Here is a 20,066-nt window from a genome sequence, read left to right on the forward strand (position 1 = left end):
GAGAGCAGCACTGCTAATGGATAACCCACAGAAACAGGCAAGGGGATTATAATTACATGATTGTTAACTCCTGACAGCTCAATGTAATTCAACTCACACACTTGTGAAGTTGGACATTTTCATTACTTCTTCTTCTGCCTTTAAAGTCTATGTTTTGGTCTATTTTTCTGTGTTTTAAGATGGGGCCGGAGAGTGGTGACACTAAGCAACACTTTTCAAGGTACTTTCTAACAAGATACACCTGACAATAAATAAGTGGAATCAAACCACCTTCCTGCTGGTCACCTGGATGATTGCTGTGTGTGGTCAGTGCTACTCATTAACTGCATGCATCAGCAGTGCATCACAAAACCATAACTTGTTGGTACTAATTAAAGTCAATCTGCAGTGTTAAAGTGGAGGTGCTCTGTGGCTGGAGCTGGTGTGGGAGCAATGCAGGAAATTAACCTGACTGAAGAAATAGTGAAATTTATCATGGGCGTGAGAGAGAGAGAGAGGGCTCCAAGGATGTCAAGTACTACACAATAAGTCTTGGTGCGGGAGGTGATAAGAAGAAGCAACATCCTGTATTTACAAGGGGGCAAAGAGGCTTTCCAAGCTCTTGGTCAGAAAACAGTGTTTGCATCTTTATAATTTCCTTGTAGATTTATTCCTTTATGTTGTTCCCATTTATAGGTGGCCTATAGACTACACTGAGCAATGAAACTGCATTTTTTTAGTTCCCTAATTCTAACCAATTCAATTTTGCTCTTGAACTCTTAGGGGCTAACTCTTTCTACAGCACTGCAATTACTTTCATTAACCAATATTGCCACCCATTTTCTTCCTTTCCTATCTTACCTAAACACCTTGTAAGCAGAAATATTTATCACACAGTCCCAGACTTCCTGGAGCAAATTCTCTGTTATAACCATCGTGTCATAATTGCTCATGACAATTTGCATGTGTAATTCACCAATCTCACCCACTTTAATGTGAGGATTTATATATAGTTGTTATGAAGATGTGGGTGTACTGTATCTTTAAGAAAGTTAAAAGCAACAGAACTACCTGACAGAACCAAATGTTCTGAAAAGAAATATAATGTAACAATTGGTTAAACAACTCAATTAGCTGGTTGCTTGGAAACAACAAAACTTATTTGAATTAGGCCAATCAGTTTAAACTATACCCTGAAAAATACCAAACTCCAATCCAGTTTGAATTTAGTATATTGACAATCTTAAAAGCCAATAACACAATCAGATGCTTTGAGAGTATAAGACCGGGGAATATTGAACAGTTCAGAATTGAACATTTATTCAAAGAACAGCTACTGCGGTCTTTGATAAATATATACCTATTAGGCAAGGAGGTAGTTGTCGAGAGAGGGAGCCCATGGTTTACTAAAGAGGTTGAAGCTCTTTCAAGAGGAAGAAGAAGGCTTATGTGAGGATGAGGCATGAAGGGGAAGAGAGTTATAAGTTAGCCAGAAAAAATCTAAAGAGAGGGCTAAGTAAAGCCAGGAAGGGACATGAGACATTGTTGGCAGATAGGATCAAGGAAAACCCTAAGGCCTTTTTTTTGGAATATCAGGAATACAAGAATGACTACAGTAAGATTAAGGCCAATCAAAGATAGGAGTGGAAAGTTCTGTGTGGAATCTGAGGACATGGGAAAGCGCTTAATGAGTACTTTTCATGTATTCACATTGGGAAAGGGCAATGTTAATGAGCATACGGAGATACAGGCTACTAGATTAGATGGGATTGAGGTTGACAAAGAGGATGTTTTAACAGTTTTGGAAGATCTGAAATAGTTAAGACTTCTGGGCTGGATGGGATTTATCCTCGGATTCTCTGGGAAGCTAGGGAGGAGATTGCAGAGCCTTTGGCTTCGATCTTTGTTATCATTGTCGACAGGAGTAGTGCCAGAAGGGTGGAAGACAGCAAATGTTGTTCCCTTGTTTAAGAAGGGGAGTTGGGACAGCCCTGGTAATTATAGATCAGTGAGCCTTACTTTGGTTGTGGGTAAGGTGTTGGAAAAGGTTATAAGAGATAGGATTTATAATCATCTGGAAAAGAATACTTTTTGATTAGGGATAGTCAACATGGATTTATGAAGGGTAGGTCATGCCTCACCAACCTTATTGAGTTCTTTGAGAAGGTGACAAAACAAGTGGATGAAGGTAAGGCGGTTGATGTGATGTATATGGACTTCAGTAAGGCAATTGATAAGGTTCTACATGGTAGGCTATTCCACAAAATCAGAAGTTTCGGAATTGAAGGTGATTGAGTGGTGTGGATCAGAAATTGGCCTCCTGGAAGCAGGCAGAGGGTGGTGGTTGATGAGAAATGTTCATCCTGGAACTCAGTTATCAGTGGTGTGCCGCAAGGCTCTGTTTTGGGTTCACTGCTGTTTGTCATTTTTATAAATGATCTGGATGTGGAGCATAGAAGGATGGGTTAGTAAATTTGCAGATGGTACTAAGGAAGGCAGAGTTGTGGATAGTGCCGGAAGATGTTGTAGGTTAAGGAGGGACATAGATAAGAATGCAAAGCTGGGCTGAGAAGTGGCAAATGGAGCTTAATATGGAAAAGTGTGAGGTGGTTCACTTCAGAAGAAGTAACAGGAATGCAGAGTACTGGGCTAATGGTAAACTTCTTGGCAGTGTAGATGAACAGAGAGATCTCGGTGTCCTGGTGCATTAATCCCTAAACGTTGCCACCTACGTGATGGGGTTGTTAAGAAGGCATATGGTGTGTTGGTGTTTATTGGTAGCGGGATTAAGTTTCGGAGCCAAGAGGTCATGCTTCAGCTGTACAAGATACTGGTAAGGTCGCACCTGGAGTATTGTGTGCAGTTGTGTGGTCACTGCATGAGAGGTAAGATGTGGAAGTTTTGGAAAGAGTTCAGAGGAGATTTACTAGGATGTTGCCTGGTATGGAAGGAAGGTCTTAAGTGGAAATGCTAAGGGAACTGAGGCTGTTTTCATTGGAGAGAAGGAAGTTGAGAGGTGACTTAATCAAGACATACAAGATAATCAGAGGGTTAGATAGAGTGGAAAGTGAGAGCCCTTTTCCTCAGATGGTGGAGACTAGCACAAGGGGACATAGATTTAAAGTGAGGGGCGGTAGATTTAGGACAGACGTTAGGGTAGTTTTTTTCACTCAGAGAGTAGTAGGGGCATGAAACAGCCTGCCTGCAATAATAGTAGACTGGCCGACGTTAAGGACATTTAAATGGGCATGGGACATACATATGGATTATAATGGAACGGTTAGATGGGTATCAGATTATTTTCACAGGTCAATGCAACATCAAGGGCCGAAGGTTCTGTACTGTGCTGTAACGTTCTGTGTGCTATGAGAGAAGAACTGCCAAGCTGATGACATCTGCACACTGCCCAGAAAAGTAGCTCTCTTAAAAGGTACCTTTATTGATCAGTAATCTGTGAAGCAGGATGCACAAGAAGAAGGAACAAAGACCAAGATACAGGGGAGAACGAAAGCTGCCTGATAAGATGTTTTATTTTGTAAATCGTAATCAGCAGTTTTATCGGACTAGTATTAAAGAAAGAAAGGTAATAGATAGTTTAAAGTAAGAACTTGTGAATAGTTGTTAGTTAATTATTCTCTATTATACTTTAAGAAATAAAGTTGGTAACTTTTACCTTAAATAGTTCTTGGCCACATGAATTTTTGCAGAACACTGCATGGGATAAATCTTTTCTGTGTTGCTGATTTTAAATTAAACAGGAGGGTTTACCCTGTGTTGTAACAGTTTGGGGGCTTGGGTCCGTGATTTGAACAGGTTTAGACAGGTTTGAATAGATTTGGGGCTACGAAAAGTCCCAGCAGATTTAAACACTTGCAGGTTAGTATCCTAGATCTTTAAATAAACTGTAGATGAGGCAGTTTGTTTAATTTTGGTGACTTGTGGTTGATTAAACTACAAGAGAGAGAAATGGCTCTTAAAATTGCTAAAGAGGTTCTGGGATTTGAAGCTGATTCTCAAATTTGCCAAGAAAGTTTAGAAGGAAAGAAAAAGGCCATATTTTTAGAGTTAGCAAATAAATTAGATTTGGATTTAACTAAGGACAAAAGTAAAGCTGAAATTGTAAGAGAATTTCTCAAACACTTAGGTGTATCAGAGAAACAGACAAGTGCAGCAGAGGTAGAAAAACTTAAATTACATTTGAGAAAAACTGAGTTAGAAGATAAATGAATGGAGAGAGAAAGAAAAAGAGAGAGAGAAGAGAGAGGAAAAAAAGAGAGAAAGAGGAAAGATGGGGAGAGAAGGTTCTTAGCTGAGCAAACAGAGAGAAGAAATGGAGAGACAAAAAGAGAGAGATTTGAATTTGAGAAATTGCGACATAGTTATCAAAGTCAAGCTAACAAGGATGCAGATTAAAAGAGAAGGGAGTGATATATACAGTTATGTCAAAACTCTGCTTCATTTTGATGAGAAAGATGTTGAAGCCTTCTTTATTTCATTTGAAAAATTGGTTAGGCAGATGGAGTGGTCCGAGGATTTATGGGCAATGTTAGTTCAGACAAAACTGGTAGGCAGAGCTAGTGACGTATTTGCCGCACTGTCAGATGAAGTGTCAAGAGATTATAAAGAGGTTAAACAGGCTATATTAAGTGTTTATGAATTGGTACCAGAAGCACATAGACAGCAGTTCAGAAACAAAGAAGAAACCAGGTTAAACTAACGCTGAGTTCGAAAGAATTAACCATAAGAAATATAATGTAGTATTTAGTCAAACAACTTGGTTAGCTGGTTACCTGGAAATGACAAAATAGTTTCAAATTAGGCCAATCAGTTTAGACTATACCCCGAAACAGACCAAACTTCAATCAAGTTTGAATTAAGTATATTGACAATCTTAAAAGCCAATGACACAATCCGATGCTTTGAGGGTATAAGACTGGGAAAAATTGAATAGTTGAGAGGAGAACTGCCAAGCCAACGACCTCTGCACACTGCCCAGAAAGTAGCTCTCTTAAAAGTACCTTTATTGATCAGTAACCCGTGAAGCAGGATGCCCAAGAAGAAGGAACAAAGTCTGAAATACCAAAAAAAAACAAAAGCTGCCTGGTTTTGAAATAAAACATTTTATTTCATAATTCGTAATCAGTAAACACTCCCCAAGGACATTATCAAAATGCTCCACTAGGTACTCAGTCCTAGCCCTATTCAGGTGCAATTGTCCAGCTTTCCCACAGTCTCTGCTAGCCACATTGGAGTCTAAATCCATTCCCCCGAACCATTTTTCCAGCCGCATATTCAATCTGTTTTATCCACCTATTTCTACACTGATTTGCACATAGCACTGGGAGTAAACTGGAAATTACTACTTTTGAGGTTCTGTTTACTCATTTTCTACCTAGCTCATAAATTCTAACTGAATCACAGAATTATTATGGCGCAGGAAGAGAGCATTTGGTCCATCAAGTGCACATTGGCTATCTAAGCATTTTAATTTAGTGTCAATCTCCTGCATTTTCCCTGTAAACCTGCACACTGATTTATTATTTAAATAGAAACAATGTCTTCTTGAATGCTTCAATTCAACATACTCTTACCACACTTCCAGACAATGTACTCCACACCTTAACTACTTGCTGCGTGAACGAGTTTTATTCTCACCTCACATTTGCTTCTTTTGCAAAACTCTGGTTCTTGATCAGTTTACACATGGGAACAGTTGCCCCCAGCCACTCTGTGTTTCTCCTTACTAACTGCAGGACCACAACCCCCATCCTGCCTACTTCATTAGTGCAAATGTAGAACACAACCTCTGGCTGTTTCCACCACCAGAGGATTGTTCCAAAGCCACTGTGTGAAATTCTTGATCTGGGCACCAGAAAGGCAACATACCATCCTGGAATCTGGTTTGTAGCTGCAGAAATGTCTGTCTGATCTTCGAACAGAAGCGCATGTCAAGGGTCAAGGCCAGGGAATACAATTACAACTGCCATACGCAACCAACTATAACAGTACTGCCCAAAGAACTATACCCTATCACTCACTACCAATACTTTCTTCACTCAGGACACATATTAAAGATTCACAGCCTCTACTACAGTCTCATACACTTAACATTACTGCCATTGGGGTGGTACGGTGGCTCAGTGGTTAGCGCTGCTGCCTCACAGCGCCAGGGACCCGGGTTCAACTCCTGCCTCAGGCAACTATCTGTGTGGAGTTTGCACATTCTCCCCGTGTCTGCGTGGGTTTCCTCCGGGTGCTCTAGTTTCCTCCCACGGTCCAAAGATGTTCAGGTTACGTGACTTGGTCATGCTAAATTGCCTATAGTGTTAGGTGCAGGGGTAAATGTAGGGGAATGGGTCTGGGTGGTTGCTCTTCGGAGGGTCGGCGTGGACTTGGTGGGCCGAAGGGTCTGTTTCCACAATGTAGGGAATCTAGTCTAAATCTAAAATTCTCACACCCAAAGCTTGGACACACTGCCAGCTATTGAATCATGACTACTACACCCAACAAGCAAGTGATACGACACTCATTAACACGGCTTCTGCTCTCTTCCGGGATAAGGCAGCACAAAACCAGAGAAAGATAACTGACTAGCTCAGCCATGCCTGCTTGTCTTAACCTTGGGTGCCCAGTGCTGAGGCTGGCTGTGCTGAAACCATTGAAGATATTGCCATCCACACACTGAATCCTTCTTCTCATACTCCCCACTGCATTGTCTTCTGAATTACAACCTGCAGATGGTATAAGAATGCACCTTGTACTTCTTCCCCCTCCTTTGACTAAAAGCTTTCCATTCAGTCTTTTTTTCTTTCAGATTCCCAAGTGCTGTTTTGGCCACGCAATACAGAATAATGATGAAGACACAGCACCATCACACAATTTCATACTTATATCACCAGCTCAGTAGGTGTTGTTAAAGAAAAAGTGAGGCTTGCATTTGGTGACCTGCTGGCTATAAGTGGAGCCAAATCAGGATATGATTTGTTAACCCCCACTTGGCTGGATGGGTGTAGCTCCAACAATACTCAAGAAGCTTGACACCATCCAGGACAAAGCAGCCTCTTGACTGGCACCACATTCATAAGTTTCCACTCCCTCCACCACGGACACTCAGTAATAGCAGAGGTGTACTGCAAGATCCTCAGGCAGTAGCTTCCAAACCCATGACCACTTCTGCCTAGAAGGACAAGGGCAGCAGATACTTAGGGACACCACCTACAATATCTCCTCCAAACCACTCACCATCCTCACTTGGAAGTATGTCACCACTGGGTCAAACACTTGGAATTCCCTCCTTAATGGCATTGTGGGTCAACCCACAGCAGGCGGATTAAGAGGTGCAAGAAGACAGCTCAACACCACTTTCTCAAGGACAACTAGAGATGTGCAATAAATGTTGACCAGCCAGCGACGCCATGTCCCATGACCCATGAGTAAATAAAAAATAAGATATCTCACACATCGTAGCACCCAAAATTAAGGACGGCCCTCTCTCTATCCTCCCTCTTCTGACAGCTTATTATCATCTTACCCTCGTTCCTATAAAGACTCCATTCCATTCTCCCAGTTTTTTTGTCTCCATCGCATCTGTTCTGATGAAGCCACCTTCCACAGAGGGGTCTCAGAATGTCTACCTTTTCCTGAATCAAGGATTGCTTGCACTTCTGCCCTCACCCCTTCCATTCCCTCCCTTGGTCCTCACTTACCATCCCACCAGCTGCCACATTCAAAGGATTGTAAGCCACCATTTCCATCACCTCCAATAGAATGCCATAACTAGGCACTATTCCCTTCCCCACCCTCATTAGCATTCTGCAGGGACCGTCCCCTCTGGGACACATTAGTCCACTCCTCTTCCTCTTCCAATATTCCCCTACAACCCCATGGCACCTTTCTATGCAATCGTGGAAGGTGTAACAGCTTCCCATTTACATCCTCCTTCCTTACAATCCAAGGCCCTGGACACACCTTGCCGATGAAGCAGCAATTTACCAGCACTTCAGTCAATGTAGTCTGCTGTATTCCCTACTCACAATGTGGTCTCCTCTACACTGGAGAGACAAAACACAGGCAGCTGACCACTTAGCAGAATACCTACACTTTGTGCACAAAAATGACCGTTGAATTTCCAGGTGCTTGCTATTTCAACACACCACATGTGATCTAACACCAACATTTCTATCCCAGGTCTACTGGAGTGTTCCAGCAAGCTTGAAGAGCAACAGCTCATTTTCTGCTTGGGATCTATGTAGCCTCTAGGAGTCAACATTGAGTTCAATAACTTTACAGCCAGATTCCATCCTTCTATACCTATAGTTTTTACCCATTCCCACACTTGGTCCTGTTATGACATGAGTTGTTTTTCGCACATTCTCTCCTCATTGGCCTGTTATCACATGTATGGGTTGCTTTCAGTACAGCTCACCCATTCTCTCCTACTATTTGCTCTTATTCAGCTTTTCTTCTGTCCTGGTCTGCAATCCATAATCACCTTGTTTACCTATCCCTTTCATATCTCTCTCTCTTTCTCTCTGGGCTTCATTTCCAACCATCCACTCGCCTCATCTACCCACCTCACCACACCAAACTTTGCCTTCAGCACAAATACCAGATTTCCCTTGCTGCTGACAGTGCTGATGAACAGTCACTCATCTTGAAATGTTAACTTTGCTTTCTTTCCACAGATGATGCCAGACCTGAGTTTCACCAACAATTTTATTTTTGTTTCAGATCCCCAGCATCTGCAGTTCTTTGTTTTATTATTTGAGCCTATAATGTTATGTGTGTCTTCTGTCTCTTCTCCACATTATGCCGTCAGTTGTGTGAGATAGCATGAAATCAGTGTTGCATACCAATTTATGTCATCCTTGCTCAGCAGATGCTAACTGCACCTTTACCAATGTGGTGTTCCGTGTCAGTCACTCCAAATATATGTGATGCACCAGAGCGTCTAGCATCCAATTAATCAATCTTGTTCTGTATGGAAAGATTAGCTTGAATAACCAAATGACAGTTCATGTGCTTCAAGTGATCTTTGAAAATGATTCAGTTGAAAGGCATTAAGGGAATGGTCCTTATCTCTGAGCCAGAAGGTCCAGGTTTAAATCCCACCTCCTCCAGAGGTGTGCAATAACATCTCTGAACAGGTTTATTAGAAAATACAATAAGGCAGGGAATGTAGATAATGATCCAAGAAGGAAAATGTAGAACAGAATTTGGAGTCAATCAAAGAACACATTTTCAGATTTGTTGATCTTGGGTTTTAAAGACCTATAGATTATCAGGGGGATATTGGAAAAAGTCAGGAGTTCCACATTTTTGAGCTTCTGAGAAAGAATTGAGTTGGAGTAGGAGACAGTGACATGTATTTTGATCTCAATACAGTGAAGATAAAGTGAAGAAAATATCTTGTTGATGATGTCATTCAAGGAAGAAAGTCTGTTGTCCTTAACCATATGCCAATAAACAACTCCATTCTGATAGCTATGTCTTTACTCTTAAATCACCTCTGGAGTTAGCCACTCAATTGTAACCAAAAATGTGGCTCACTCCTAATCTAGACAGGCAGTTAAGACTGTCCTTATCATCAGTGGCCACATTCTATGAAGGAGTGAAATAAGAATCCACATATTTGGAGCTTAGTAAGAATAAGTATGAGCGAGAGTACAGATAGATTAATGCTGAAACAGTAAGAACAGCATATACAGCTCACATGGAAACTTGTCAAATATTTGTCATAGTTCATATCCTTACACTTTTCAATATCTCTGATCTCACTGGGATATATTTCAATCTCAGTCTTGCCATCTGCCTCGTCCTTGCACAGCCATCGATGAGCAGGGAACATGTACTCTCTCCCATGTACAGGAACCTTAACTTGGACACTATCCAGGAACCAACCAGCTTGCAGTCCCACATTGTCATGTCCAATCAATAAACGGTTTAGCTTTTCAGAAGAAAAAAAAAGTTGTTATAGACACTTCAAAGTGTTGGGATGTATATCTATACGCCTAGGGAGGTAAAGACATAAATTATCAATAGCCTTATTCAATCCTCTCCAAATATATAAATAAATTTCAGGCACATTTAAAATCATTTGTAAGTATGAAATCAATACATAGAACATAGATCAATAGAGCACAGGAACCAGCCCTTGGGCCCATAGTGTGATGCTGAACATGATGTCAAATTAAACCAATCCCTTCTGTCTGCTCTTGGTCCACATCCCTCTATTCCTTGCATATTCATGTGCTTATCTAAGAGACCTCTAAATATTCCTATCGTACTTGCTTCAACCTCCACCTCTCTCACCGCTTGTCACTCCTGTATAAGAACTTGCTCCTTACATCTCCTTTGAACTTCCACCCTCTCACCTTAAATGCATGCCCCCTAATATTAGACATCAGGAAAAAGATTCTGGCCATCAATGCCTATGCATCTCACAATTTTTATAGTCTTCAAGTCCCCCCTCAGCCTCTACCACTCCAAAGAAAAGAACTTGAGTTTTTCTAGCCTCCCCTTATAGCTCATTCCCTCTAATCCAGGCAGCATCCTGGTAAATCTCTTCTGTGCTCTCTCCAAAGCCTCCACATCCTTCCTGCAGGCATGCCATATGCCTTCTTTACCACCCTAACTAATTGAGTGGCTGCTTTCAGGAAGCTATCAACTTGAACTCCCAAGATCCCTCTGTACATCAATGCTATTCAGAGTCCTGCCATTAATTGCACATTTTTCCTTAACATTTGATCTCCCAAAGTGCAGCAACTCACATTTACCCAGATTAAACTCCATCTGCCATTTTTCCACCCACATCTGCAACTGATCTATATCCTGCTATATCTTTTAACAACTTTCTACACTACCCACAACTCCACCGATCTTTGTATTATCTGCAAACTTACTAACCCACCTTTCTACATTTTCATCCAAGTCATTTATATATATCACCAACAGCAGAGGTCCCGGTACAGATCCCTGTGGGATATCACTCGTCACAAACCTCCAGCTAGAAAAACACCCTTCCACCATGACATTCTGCCTTCTATGGGAAAGCCAATTCTGAATCCACGCGACCAAGTCACTGTGGATCCTGTGCATCTTAATCCTCTGGATGAGCCTACCATGAGGCACATTGTCAAAGCCTTACTAAACTCCATGTAAACAACATCCACTACTCTACCCACATCAATCAACTTTGTCACCTCTATGAAAAATTCAAAAATTCAGTAAGGCTATATTGTCCATTAATGTTCTTCCTTATCATAGTTTCTATTTAGCAATGTAATCTAAAAAGGGAAAGTTTCAACACAAATACTTTCTGATTCTTAAAAATATAATCAAGCAAAGTATTTCTCCATTATTACACCTCCACTATGTACTATTTCCCTGAAGCAATATACATCCTGTCCTAATACTAGTGACACAAAATCTGCTGAGTTCATAGATTATTTTCTCAATTCATAACGAGTCTTACAATTGTTTGTATAACTTGCTGTAAATGGGAGAGAGTCTGATACTTCAATTTCCCATGCCAAGTATCTTAGACTTAGACTTCTAATTCAGCAACAATTACTGTAGATCCAAAATAAATCAGTTTTGTGGTCCTCTCCAGTAGAGAAATGACTATCACACCACTAGTGAATTGCTGGATTCAAAACTAAGAACTAGCAGTGAAGTGAATGCACTAACCCACTGCACCATTTAGTACTTTGTTTTAAGTTCTGAAACATTAAGTTGCTGCTTATTTAAGGCACATGCACAACCTCACACCTAAACCTCCTTCACTGAGTCTTTCGCTGTTGTGCTTTGTGGTATTCCCAGCAATTTTCAATGATACTCAATTCACCAGAAATAATCTTTAGCAATGAGTATGCAAATGATATGGGTCACACAGTGAATAATTCAGACAAGTCAGTGGTTAGGATTAGTAGGAATGTCACAAAATAAATGGGTTAATGTTTGCATTAAAACAGCAGGCAAAAAAATTGATATAAGTCATTGACTGCTCATTCACTAATATGGTTTATATTGTGTAATTCTAAACTATGTACTCTGCTAAATAATGATAGTGATTTTGGACTTATATTGTCATTCAATGGATAAATTCTTAAGACAATAATGCAATTAGTCAGCAACTTAGATAATAGCTCAGAGGCATGATCCACAATGTAGACCAACATGTACTTACTTTTCCAATGTCCATTGTGTCAATAATGAAAACATCCACACGGCCTTGTTCAAAGTAATTTCCCAGGTCATTGTCGGAGATGGCGAGGGAATGCTTGCTGGTATCTCCCTTCTCTCCATACAGTTTGATGAAAACCTTAGAATCACTGCTAGCTCCAGACACATTGCCTGTCTTCACTATAACATGGTAACGGATATCTGAAAGATGCACATGAGGAACAATGTTTAATAAAAGATCACAGCTGTGCAGGTTTGAGAGAAAAATAAAGCAGGATTTGCATTTATATAACACCTTACATGACTTTACCATGTCCAAAAATGCTGTAAAGATTTAGATTATGCTACTCATTACCTCTTGAACTTGAAACATTTGTGCAACTGAAAATCAACAACCAGCATAGTTCAATAGCAGAAAACCTAATCCCTGATACATAATCTGTTGTCTAGTCCTGAACACATTCTGAAGGTGATTCTGGCCATTCACAGAATTGCTGTCCTTTTTGATTATGAGCTGAATTTCTGATCCCATATTCTCTTCATAACCACGACTGTCTACTCCCAAAACCTGAAGTACATGGCATGCTCAAAATACAGATGGGCAGTGTACAAGTCTGTCCCAAAATACCCACAAGCAAGCACATTAGCATTTAATGCAGGGGAGAAACACAAGGAGAGTGGGTAAGTAATGAGGTGAGGGAATAAGACGTATAGCGCATGGGGAGTGAGAGGTTGCTGACTAACCTTTTAGTTTACAGCTCTCTTCTAGAGTTACTTTATTACCCCTTTTTAAATATTCCTCCTACTTTTCCCACTCCACAAGACATTTACTTCAGCTGAGGTATTAATCTCCGATAGTATTATCAGCTCCCTTGAAAGACCCATGGGAGATGTATGCTCGCTTATCATTGTCTTGGAAGGTGATTGCAGGGTTGGAGCGGAATGGCAGCTTCTCCACTGGTTTCTGGATTGTACAGCAATGAAGACCAATTAAGGAAAAAGGGATTGAAGAGGCAACCCTCCAGCATTCACACTATCACAACCAGTGAAAGAGGGATCGACAAACAAACTCTCCCTCTCATCTCATCTGTGGTGCACTTTAAGGTTGGGGTAGATACTCAGTGTGATACTGATCCTCTTCAGATGAGAATGTCTCAATAACTTTGACAGAAAATAGGAGGCAACACCATCAACAACAATATGAACCTTTAGACCAATATCTGGATGCTTTTGCTCAACACTTCAGCCAACAGACTTGATCAAACAGCTAACAGCCACCGAGGTTCAGAAGACAGCACCTCTCTCCTAGACTTAATGTCAGCCAAGCAGTTAGGATGGCCAGAGGTTGAGCGCTTAAGGGCTTTCTGCCATTTGCTACTAACTTTAAATTCCTCCTTCAAAGGATTATGAGCATTCTGTATTTGAACTGTCATTTACAACAGCTGGTTTCCTACAATCAGCTTACTCTATGACTCTATATGAACAAATGAAGAATTCTTCTTTCATTCATGAGTTGCTATTACAATTGTATGGTTATCACTCATTGATGGGTGCCAGGGTGGCTCAGTGGTTAGCACTGCTGCCTCACAGCACCAGGGACCAAGGTTTGGGCAATTGTCAGTGTGGAGTTTGCATGTTCTCCTTGTGTCTGTGTGGGTTTCCTCCAGTGCTCTGGTTTCCTCCATGGTTCAAAGATGTGCAGGTTGGTGGGTCAGGGTGGAATGTTCTTCAGAGAGTTGGTGTGGACTTGATGGGCCAAATGGCCTGCTTCCACACTGTAGAAATTCTATGATCATTATAGCAGCATGTTTTTTTTCTCAGATAATAATTTATGGAATATTTGATGGAAAAAGTATGTTCTTCCCCATCATGGTATCATATTGGTATGAAGTGGTATATTGTGTTAATTGCATATGAACACTGGCTGTCTTATGTACAATACACTTGTGACACTTCCTATAATATGTTCTTTCTCAGCTTTCAAAGCTTGATTTTGGTATGCGAGTGGTACCAGCTGGGTCTTTAGTTCAACTGTTTCCTGTATCCAATTTAAGATTAATTTTCTTGCATTAACTAGGACCTCTGCATACCAGCACTTGTTTTAAGGGTTTGTGTAATCAAAGAAGCTGAAAAACTACTGTGGGCCTGCCATAACCCTCTTCAGTGTCCACACAGAATGCTGGAATGCCTGCTATATGCTGTGGTCTGTGCTTAATTTTCAAAGTGGCCACTGCATCTCTGACATGATGTCTCTCTTTACAGTCACAATCTCCTATAACCCATTTAAGAAGGAAGGGAGGGAGAGAAAATACAGGAAATCATAGGCCGTGTAGCCTGACCTTGGTCATTGTTAAGATTTTAGAGTCCATTATTAAGGATGAGATTATGGATTACCTGGAAGTGCACGACAAAATAGAGGTGAGTCAGCACAGTCTCATCACTGGGACGTCATGCCTGCCAAATCTGTTAAAATTCTTTGACGAGGTAACGAGCAAATTAGACAAAGGACAGCCAATGGACATGGTCTATTTGGATTTCCAATACACCTTTGATTACATGCCACACAGGAGGTTGGTGGTGGGGACAATATATTGGCATGGAGAGAGGATTGGCTGATTGGCAGAAGCTGAGAGTATAGATAAAGGGATTTTTTTTTGAGGATAGCAGCTGTGATTAGTCAAGTTTTGCAGGGGTCTGTGCTGTGATAACTATGTGTGTTATACATTAGCGATCCAGACGAAGGAACTGAGAGCATTATTTATAAGTTTGCAAATGACACAAAGATAAGTGGAGGGACAGGTAGTGTTGAGAGAAGTGGGGAAGCTGCCTACCCATCTTAATAGGTAGATGCCTGGTTACTGAATATTGCCCCACCCCTGTATAATTTACAGTTTTCTGGTCCTGGTGACAGGCAGTTCTCCAACGTCTGTGTGCTGAAGCTGCACTGAGGCCTTGTACTGGGACTACATGGAAGATGGTTAAAAAAAACAGAAACAGTAGAGAGGCAAAGTCTCTATTATTCTACAAAGGTATCATGCAGACCAAGAGAATGTGATTTTGGATTAGTTTCTCTGTTATTTTACTGCATCCACTCTGTACTGGCTAACGACCTGCTGTAAAGGCAGTTTTCCAAATGTGATAATACCCCCTTCCTATCCTTAAATAGATACACTTCAGAGTTGGTACACCTAATTAAACTGTGGCATTGTTCCTATAAAGTGAAAATTCTCTGTTAAATTGAAAAGTATTGTCAAATACAAAGAACTGCGTTTGACTCAGATTTACCAAGGTTAGAAAAATCTTTACTTACTTTTAAGCATCTGAGCATCTCCGAGGGGAACCAGCTCTCGAACAATTTGGCCATCATCCTCACCTTTATCCAGCCACCTGGTGATAAATACAGTAGTAATGGTTTCTTGTTCTACTTCACTTTTCCTCAATTTTTTTCTCTTGCTATCCCATGCAGAAACATACAGTGTGCGCAGACAACACATATGGGAATGTTCTCCTTTAAGGTGGAGTTTATCAGAAGTTAAAATTCATAACCTGTAACACGGGAATTCCACAGCCTGCGCCTCTGGAGCTCCTTCCTCTTTGACGACAACCTTGTCAAGGTACCAGCCACAACTTCCACCTCTCCCATCATGTCCTATTCTCACCCTCATCACTTTCTTCAGACTTACTGCCTCAATAATAAACTCATCCGCCTGAAAGTAGGAAATATAGTAAGAAGTTGATGGGATTTACACTTAGACAGACTAACTTGGGGTACAAATATTGAGACAGGATAATTCAGCTAATGGACAGAGTTGGGTAAATAAGGGAATAAGCAGAAAGGCAAATTAGGGCACAAGCAGACTGGGTAAATCAGGAGTAGACAGATAGGTAATTTGGGTTATAAACAGATTGGGTATATCAGGATATAGACATTTTGAGTATATCACGGTACAGAGAGACTGGGTAAATTGGGGTACAGACAGACTGGGTATATCGGGGAAGAGACAGACAGGGTATATCGGGGAAGATACAGACTGGGTGTATCAGAATATAGAAAGACTACGTATATCAGGGTATAGACAGACTGGGTAAATCAGAGTGTGGACAGAAAGATGCAGTGATTTGCTGTTAAGAATGCAAATATTGTACTCACGTTGCCCTTCTCAAATTTGTTGACATTATTCTTGCTGTCATAAAGCACCCGCTCCCCTGTGTCTCCCTGCAGGCCGATCAGGCAAATGAAGACATTGGCATCTGTGCCACTGCCACCCACTTTGCCAGTGTAGATAATAACCCGGTACTTCACCACTGCATGGAACACACAGATAACATCATGACCACGGTTGACATTGCATTTATCCTGGTTTTCAGTTTATGGTTCTACTTTGCAGGGTTTGCTGTCAAAGTCTTAATGGCCAAGAGAGCTTCTGGATTCAGCTTTAAAGTATAGATTTGTGCTTTCTTGTCAATAGTGAGATTCCAAGGCCAGCACTCAGTCTGGATTGTGAATTCAATAAATTGTGGTATGTGCAACTGAAGACACTTGGGAACATAAGAAACAGGGACAAGAGTAGGCCATCAGCCTCTGAAGAATGCTCACTAAGTTTGGAGTAAATGGAGACCCAGCTTCACTTTCTTGCCTGAGCCACAATATCCTTGATATTGCATAGTACCTAACAGTTGTCCTAACTCAAGTTTATCCCTCTACCTCAGATGGGAAATCACACAGATCATACTGGGAATATAAACACCTCTTGGGATGGGAAACTGAAAGAATATTATTTAAAAATCATAAAAAGCTCTCACTATTCTCACAATTACAAGTGGTTCTACCAGCATTTTGCAGAAGCAAGTGAGAACAGTGATGTCTTGATTCAGCTGCTGATTAGAATGCTCGCCTGATTTGCATTGAGTGGTGGTTGAATCAATAGAAACTAAGACCAAAAATAGGTCATTTGGCCCTTTGAACTTGCTCTGCTATTTGACATGATCATGGCTCATCCTCTATTATGATGATATTTTCCCACTTTCTTTTTATATCCCTTGATGCCTTTAAAATCTTTTTTAAAAACCCTTTCTTGAATATATTAGTTGCCTTTGATTCTACAGCCTTCTGTGCTTTGAATTTGCTAGGTTCACTAATCCATGAGTTAAGAAATATTTCCTCATCTCAGTCCTGAATGTTTCCTGACATTGCACCCCTTGGTTCTAGACTCCCCAACCAGGGAGAACATCATCCCTGCATCTGATCTGTCCAGATGTTAGAATTTAATACATTTCAATCAAATCCACATTATCCTTCAAAATTCTAGTGAACACAGGTGCAGTTGAACCAATCTCTCTTCATAGCTTCTGGCTAACACGAACTGCCGGAGTTAAGTTTACCCACTGTATTTCTCCTGGTGTTCCAGCTGTGTTCCATCACAAATCCAACTATTCATAAATTCCATAACAGTGGGCTTTGAAATGTTAGAATATGGGGAGTATTAAGATGATGAATGAAAGCAGATGCCTTTCCGACTGAAGGGTGGGGAGACTGTGCTCAAGACAGTGTTGCCAGAGACATATGTTTTTATAAGGATGCTTCATGTTTAATAGTTTGTGGAGGGCTTACATCTTGAAGGGTTATGGAAAACTTGATTAATTTCAAGCTTAGTGAAAATACCTAGAATGGGAAGGTTAAAAGACATCATTAAAAGGTGAGTTGTGGACACTGAAGATTATTTCTAAAAAGGTTCTGACCGCTGATAATGACATGCTTTGCTGTAGACTGCTGTTGGGATCATTGAACAGTGAGTGGATGGGAAGTATTTTAGTTGCTGGTTGGGAGACAAGAAACTGACCAGGAAAACCTGTGTATTTGCTTGTGCATGCATGTGTTTTTGCTAAGGTATGTTTGTGTGTGCACGTATGTTTGTATGCCTGCAAATTTGTCTATGCATATTTATATGAACATGCTTGCTTGTGTGCATTTGCATGTGTGCACATTTGTGTGTGTGCATTTTTATGTGCATACATTTGTGTGCATGCATTTGCAGGTGTGCGTGAATTTGCAGGTGTGTGCATTTTTGTGTATGCGTGCATGAACATGTATGGATGCGTAAACTTTGGCAGCGTTTAGCAGTACAAGGCGTTGGTATCCACAGTTTCAGTTACCCACAGTAACATGGAACATTCCAGAACTAGGAGCCAGGGAACTGCAGGGAAGGTAAATTTCCCATTTAAATGAATGAGTTTGCTATTATCCGCGGTTCGGGCTTCCGCAGTAGATCGTGGATAGGTGGGGGGGGGAGGGGGGGGGGGATCCACTGTATAAGCATTTACATTCTGTAATACGAAGACTGTATGTTAACCAAGGGTTTGGAATGGTATCTTGATGGCAAGAGTATGCAGAGTCCTTCTCCCTACTTACATCTGTGGATTTGTGAGTTCAAAAATTAGCGAAATGGGCAAGAAAATACATTTAAAAAAAACAACAAATTAACAAAAGTCCCTCAGAGATCATTCTGAATACAGATGGCTTTATTCTCCCATTTGACTGATTGTGAATTCACTCACAAGGTTGGACTTCATCAACACAGTCCCCCTCAGCAGGTAACTCCCGTATAATCTCATTGTCATCCTCATTGATATCCAACCATCGGCCACATTTGAAGTTATATTTCTCCTTTGTCAGTGATTTCATTAAAGTCACCTGCAGTAAATCAGAGCAGATGTACACATCAGGCCAGAGGTTGGCTATTGAAGCCAGTAACTTGAGTCGTGTAATTTCCCGAATTTGCAATCCCCACTTCAACTAAAGAGACACATTATACCTGGCATATGGTCAGTCTGTCTTTCAGGTTGTTAACAAAAAATTATTTTGTTGTTAAAATCTAAGCCACAGAGTTATTCTAACAAGGCTCTGTGTTCTAATGTCAAGGGAAATTCCATGTGATCATTTGACTAAATTAGCACAAGGAAGAAAGTGGAGAGACTTCTGTTCATTCCTAAACCACAATATCAGTGTACCTTCTTCGGGAAGGAACAAAACACACACTGAGGCTCATAAAGAGCAAAGACTGAACGATAATAAAAATCTGAAATGCAAGATCTAATGTACTTCCATTAAATAAAAATCCCTCAAACATTGTGGGACTGATGGAAAGTTGAGAATTGGAAGAGACTATATAGATTCCGTAGTTCACATGAAAAAAGAGTTCAATCATCAAAGCTAAAATCACATTTCCAGTTAATCATCTCATTTGTTGCTTACGGAATCATCTTGTGCGGAACGTGGCTGCTGTATTTGTTAACACAACACTTTAAAAAACTACTCATTGGCTATCCTGAGGATGGGACATGGTTCATATAAATGCAAGCTCTTCCTGCTTTTTGCAAAAGTGCTAAATTTGTGTAGGGTATACTTCTTTACAGCCAGAAATTTTGGTCCACATATGTCCATAGACTGAGAAGTGGTTGCTGTTCAACTGTGGATGATCTCACAAGTCATTCTATTTTGATCTTCAGCTGAATGTCATGGATCTTTTTAATCTGCCTGCCTTCTCAGGTAGGACCTCAGCTTAATGCCTCATTTAAAAAAAACAGACCTTTCATATTGTGCTGAAATGTCAGCCTGGATTGCATGCTCAAGTCCCAGGAGTGGGATTAAAATCCACAATTTTCTGATTCTAGCGCAACAGTGCTACCAACTATACCACAGCTCAAGGAGACAGGAACCAAAACAGATGCTAAATTGTAAGCGAAAGCATGCAAAGAAATTGCCCCAAAGCAGATAGCGCAAATGATATTTCAGAAAATGCTAAGATATTTCCTTATTGTTCATCAGTTCCTATTTCTGTTTTGTAAATGTCATTATATTATAATCAAAATTGAGAATTCTTCACAATGAAATCTCTTGACCTAAT

At 40.7% G+C, this 20,066-nt stretch overlaps 1 protein-coding gene across 1 annotated transcript in view; it reads right to left on the bottom strand.

Moving 5' to 3' along the window:
• LOC132818151 (lipoxygenase homology domain-containing protein 1-like) overlaps window positions 1-20,066 on the bottom strand; it is a 216,951-nt gene that overhangs the window by 64,354 nt on the left and 132,531 nt on the right. The window contains exons 22-27 of the mRNA XM_060828922.1: window positions 18,718-18,853; window positions 16,313-16,467; window positions 15,709-15,869; window positions 15,473-15,549; window positions 12,167-12,363; window positions 9,733-9,925 (exon numbers count right to left, since the gene is read on the bottom strand). Coding sequence (XP_060684905.1) covers window positions 9,733-9,925; window positions 12,167-12,363; window positions 15,473-15,549; window positions 15,709-15,869; window positions 16,313-16,467; window positions 18,718-18,853 — 919 coding nt within the window. The remainder of the gene's footprint in view (window positions 1-9,732; window positions 9,926-12,166; window positions 12,364-15,472; window positions 15,550-15,708; window positions 15,870-16,312; window positions 16,468-18,717; window positions 18,854-20,066) is intronic.

The sequence above is a fragment of the Hemiscyllium ocellatum genome, chromosome 1, assembly GCF_020745735.1.
Source record: "Hemiscyllium ocellatum isolate sHemOce1 chromosome 1, sHemOce1.pat.X.cur, whole genome shotgun sequence".
Lineage (NCBI taxonomy): Eukaryota > Metazoa > Chordata > Chondrichthyes > Orectolobiformes > Hemiscylliidae > Hemiscyllium > Hemiscyllium ocellatum.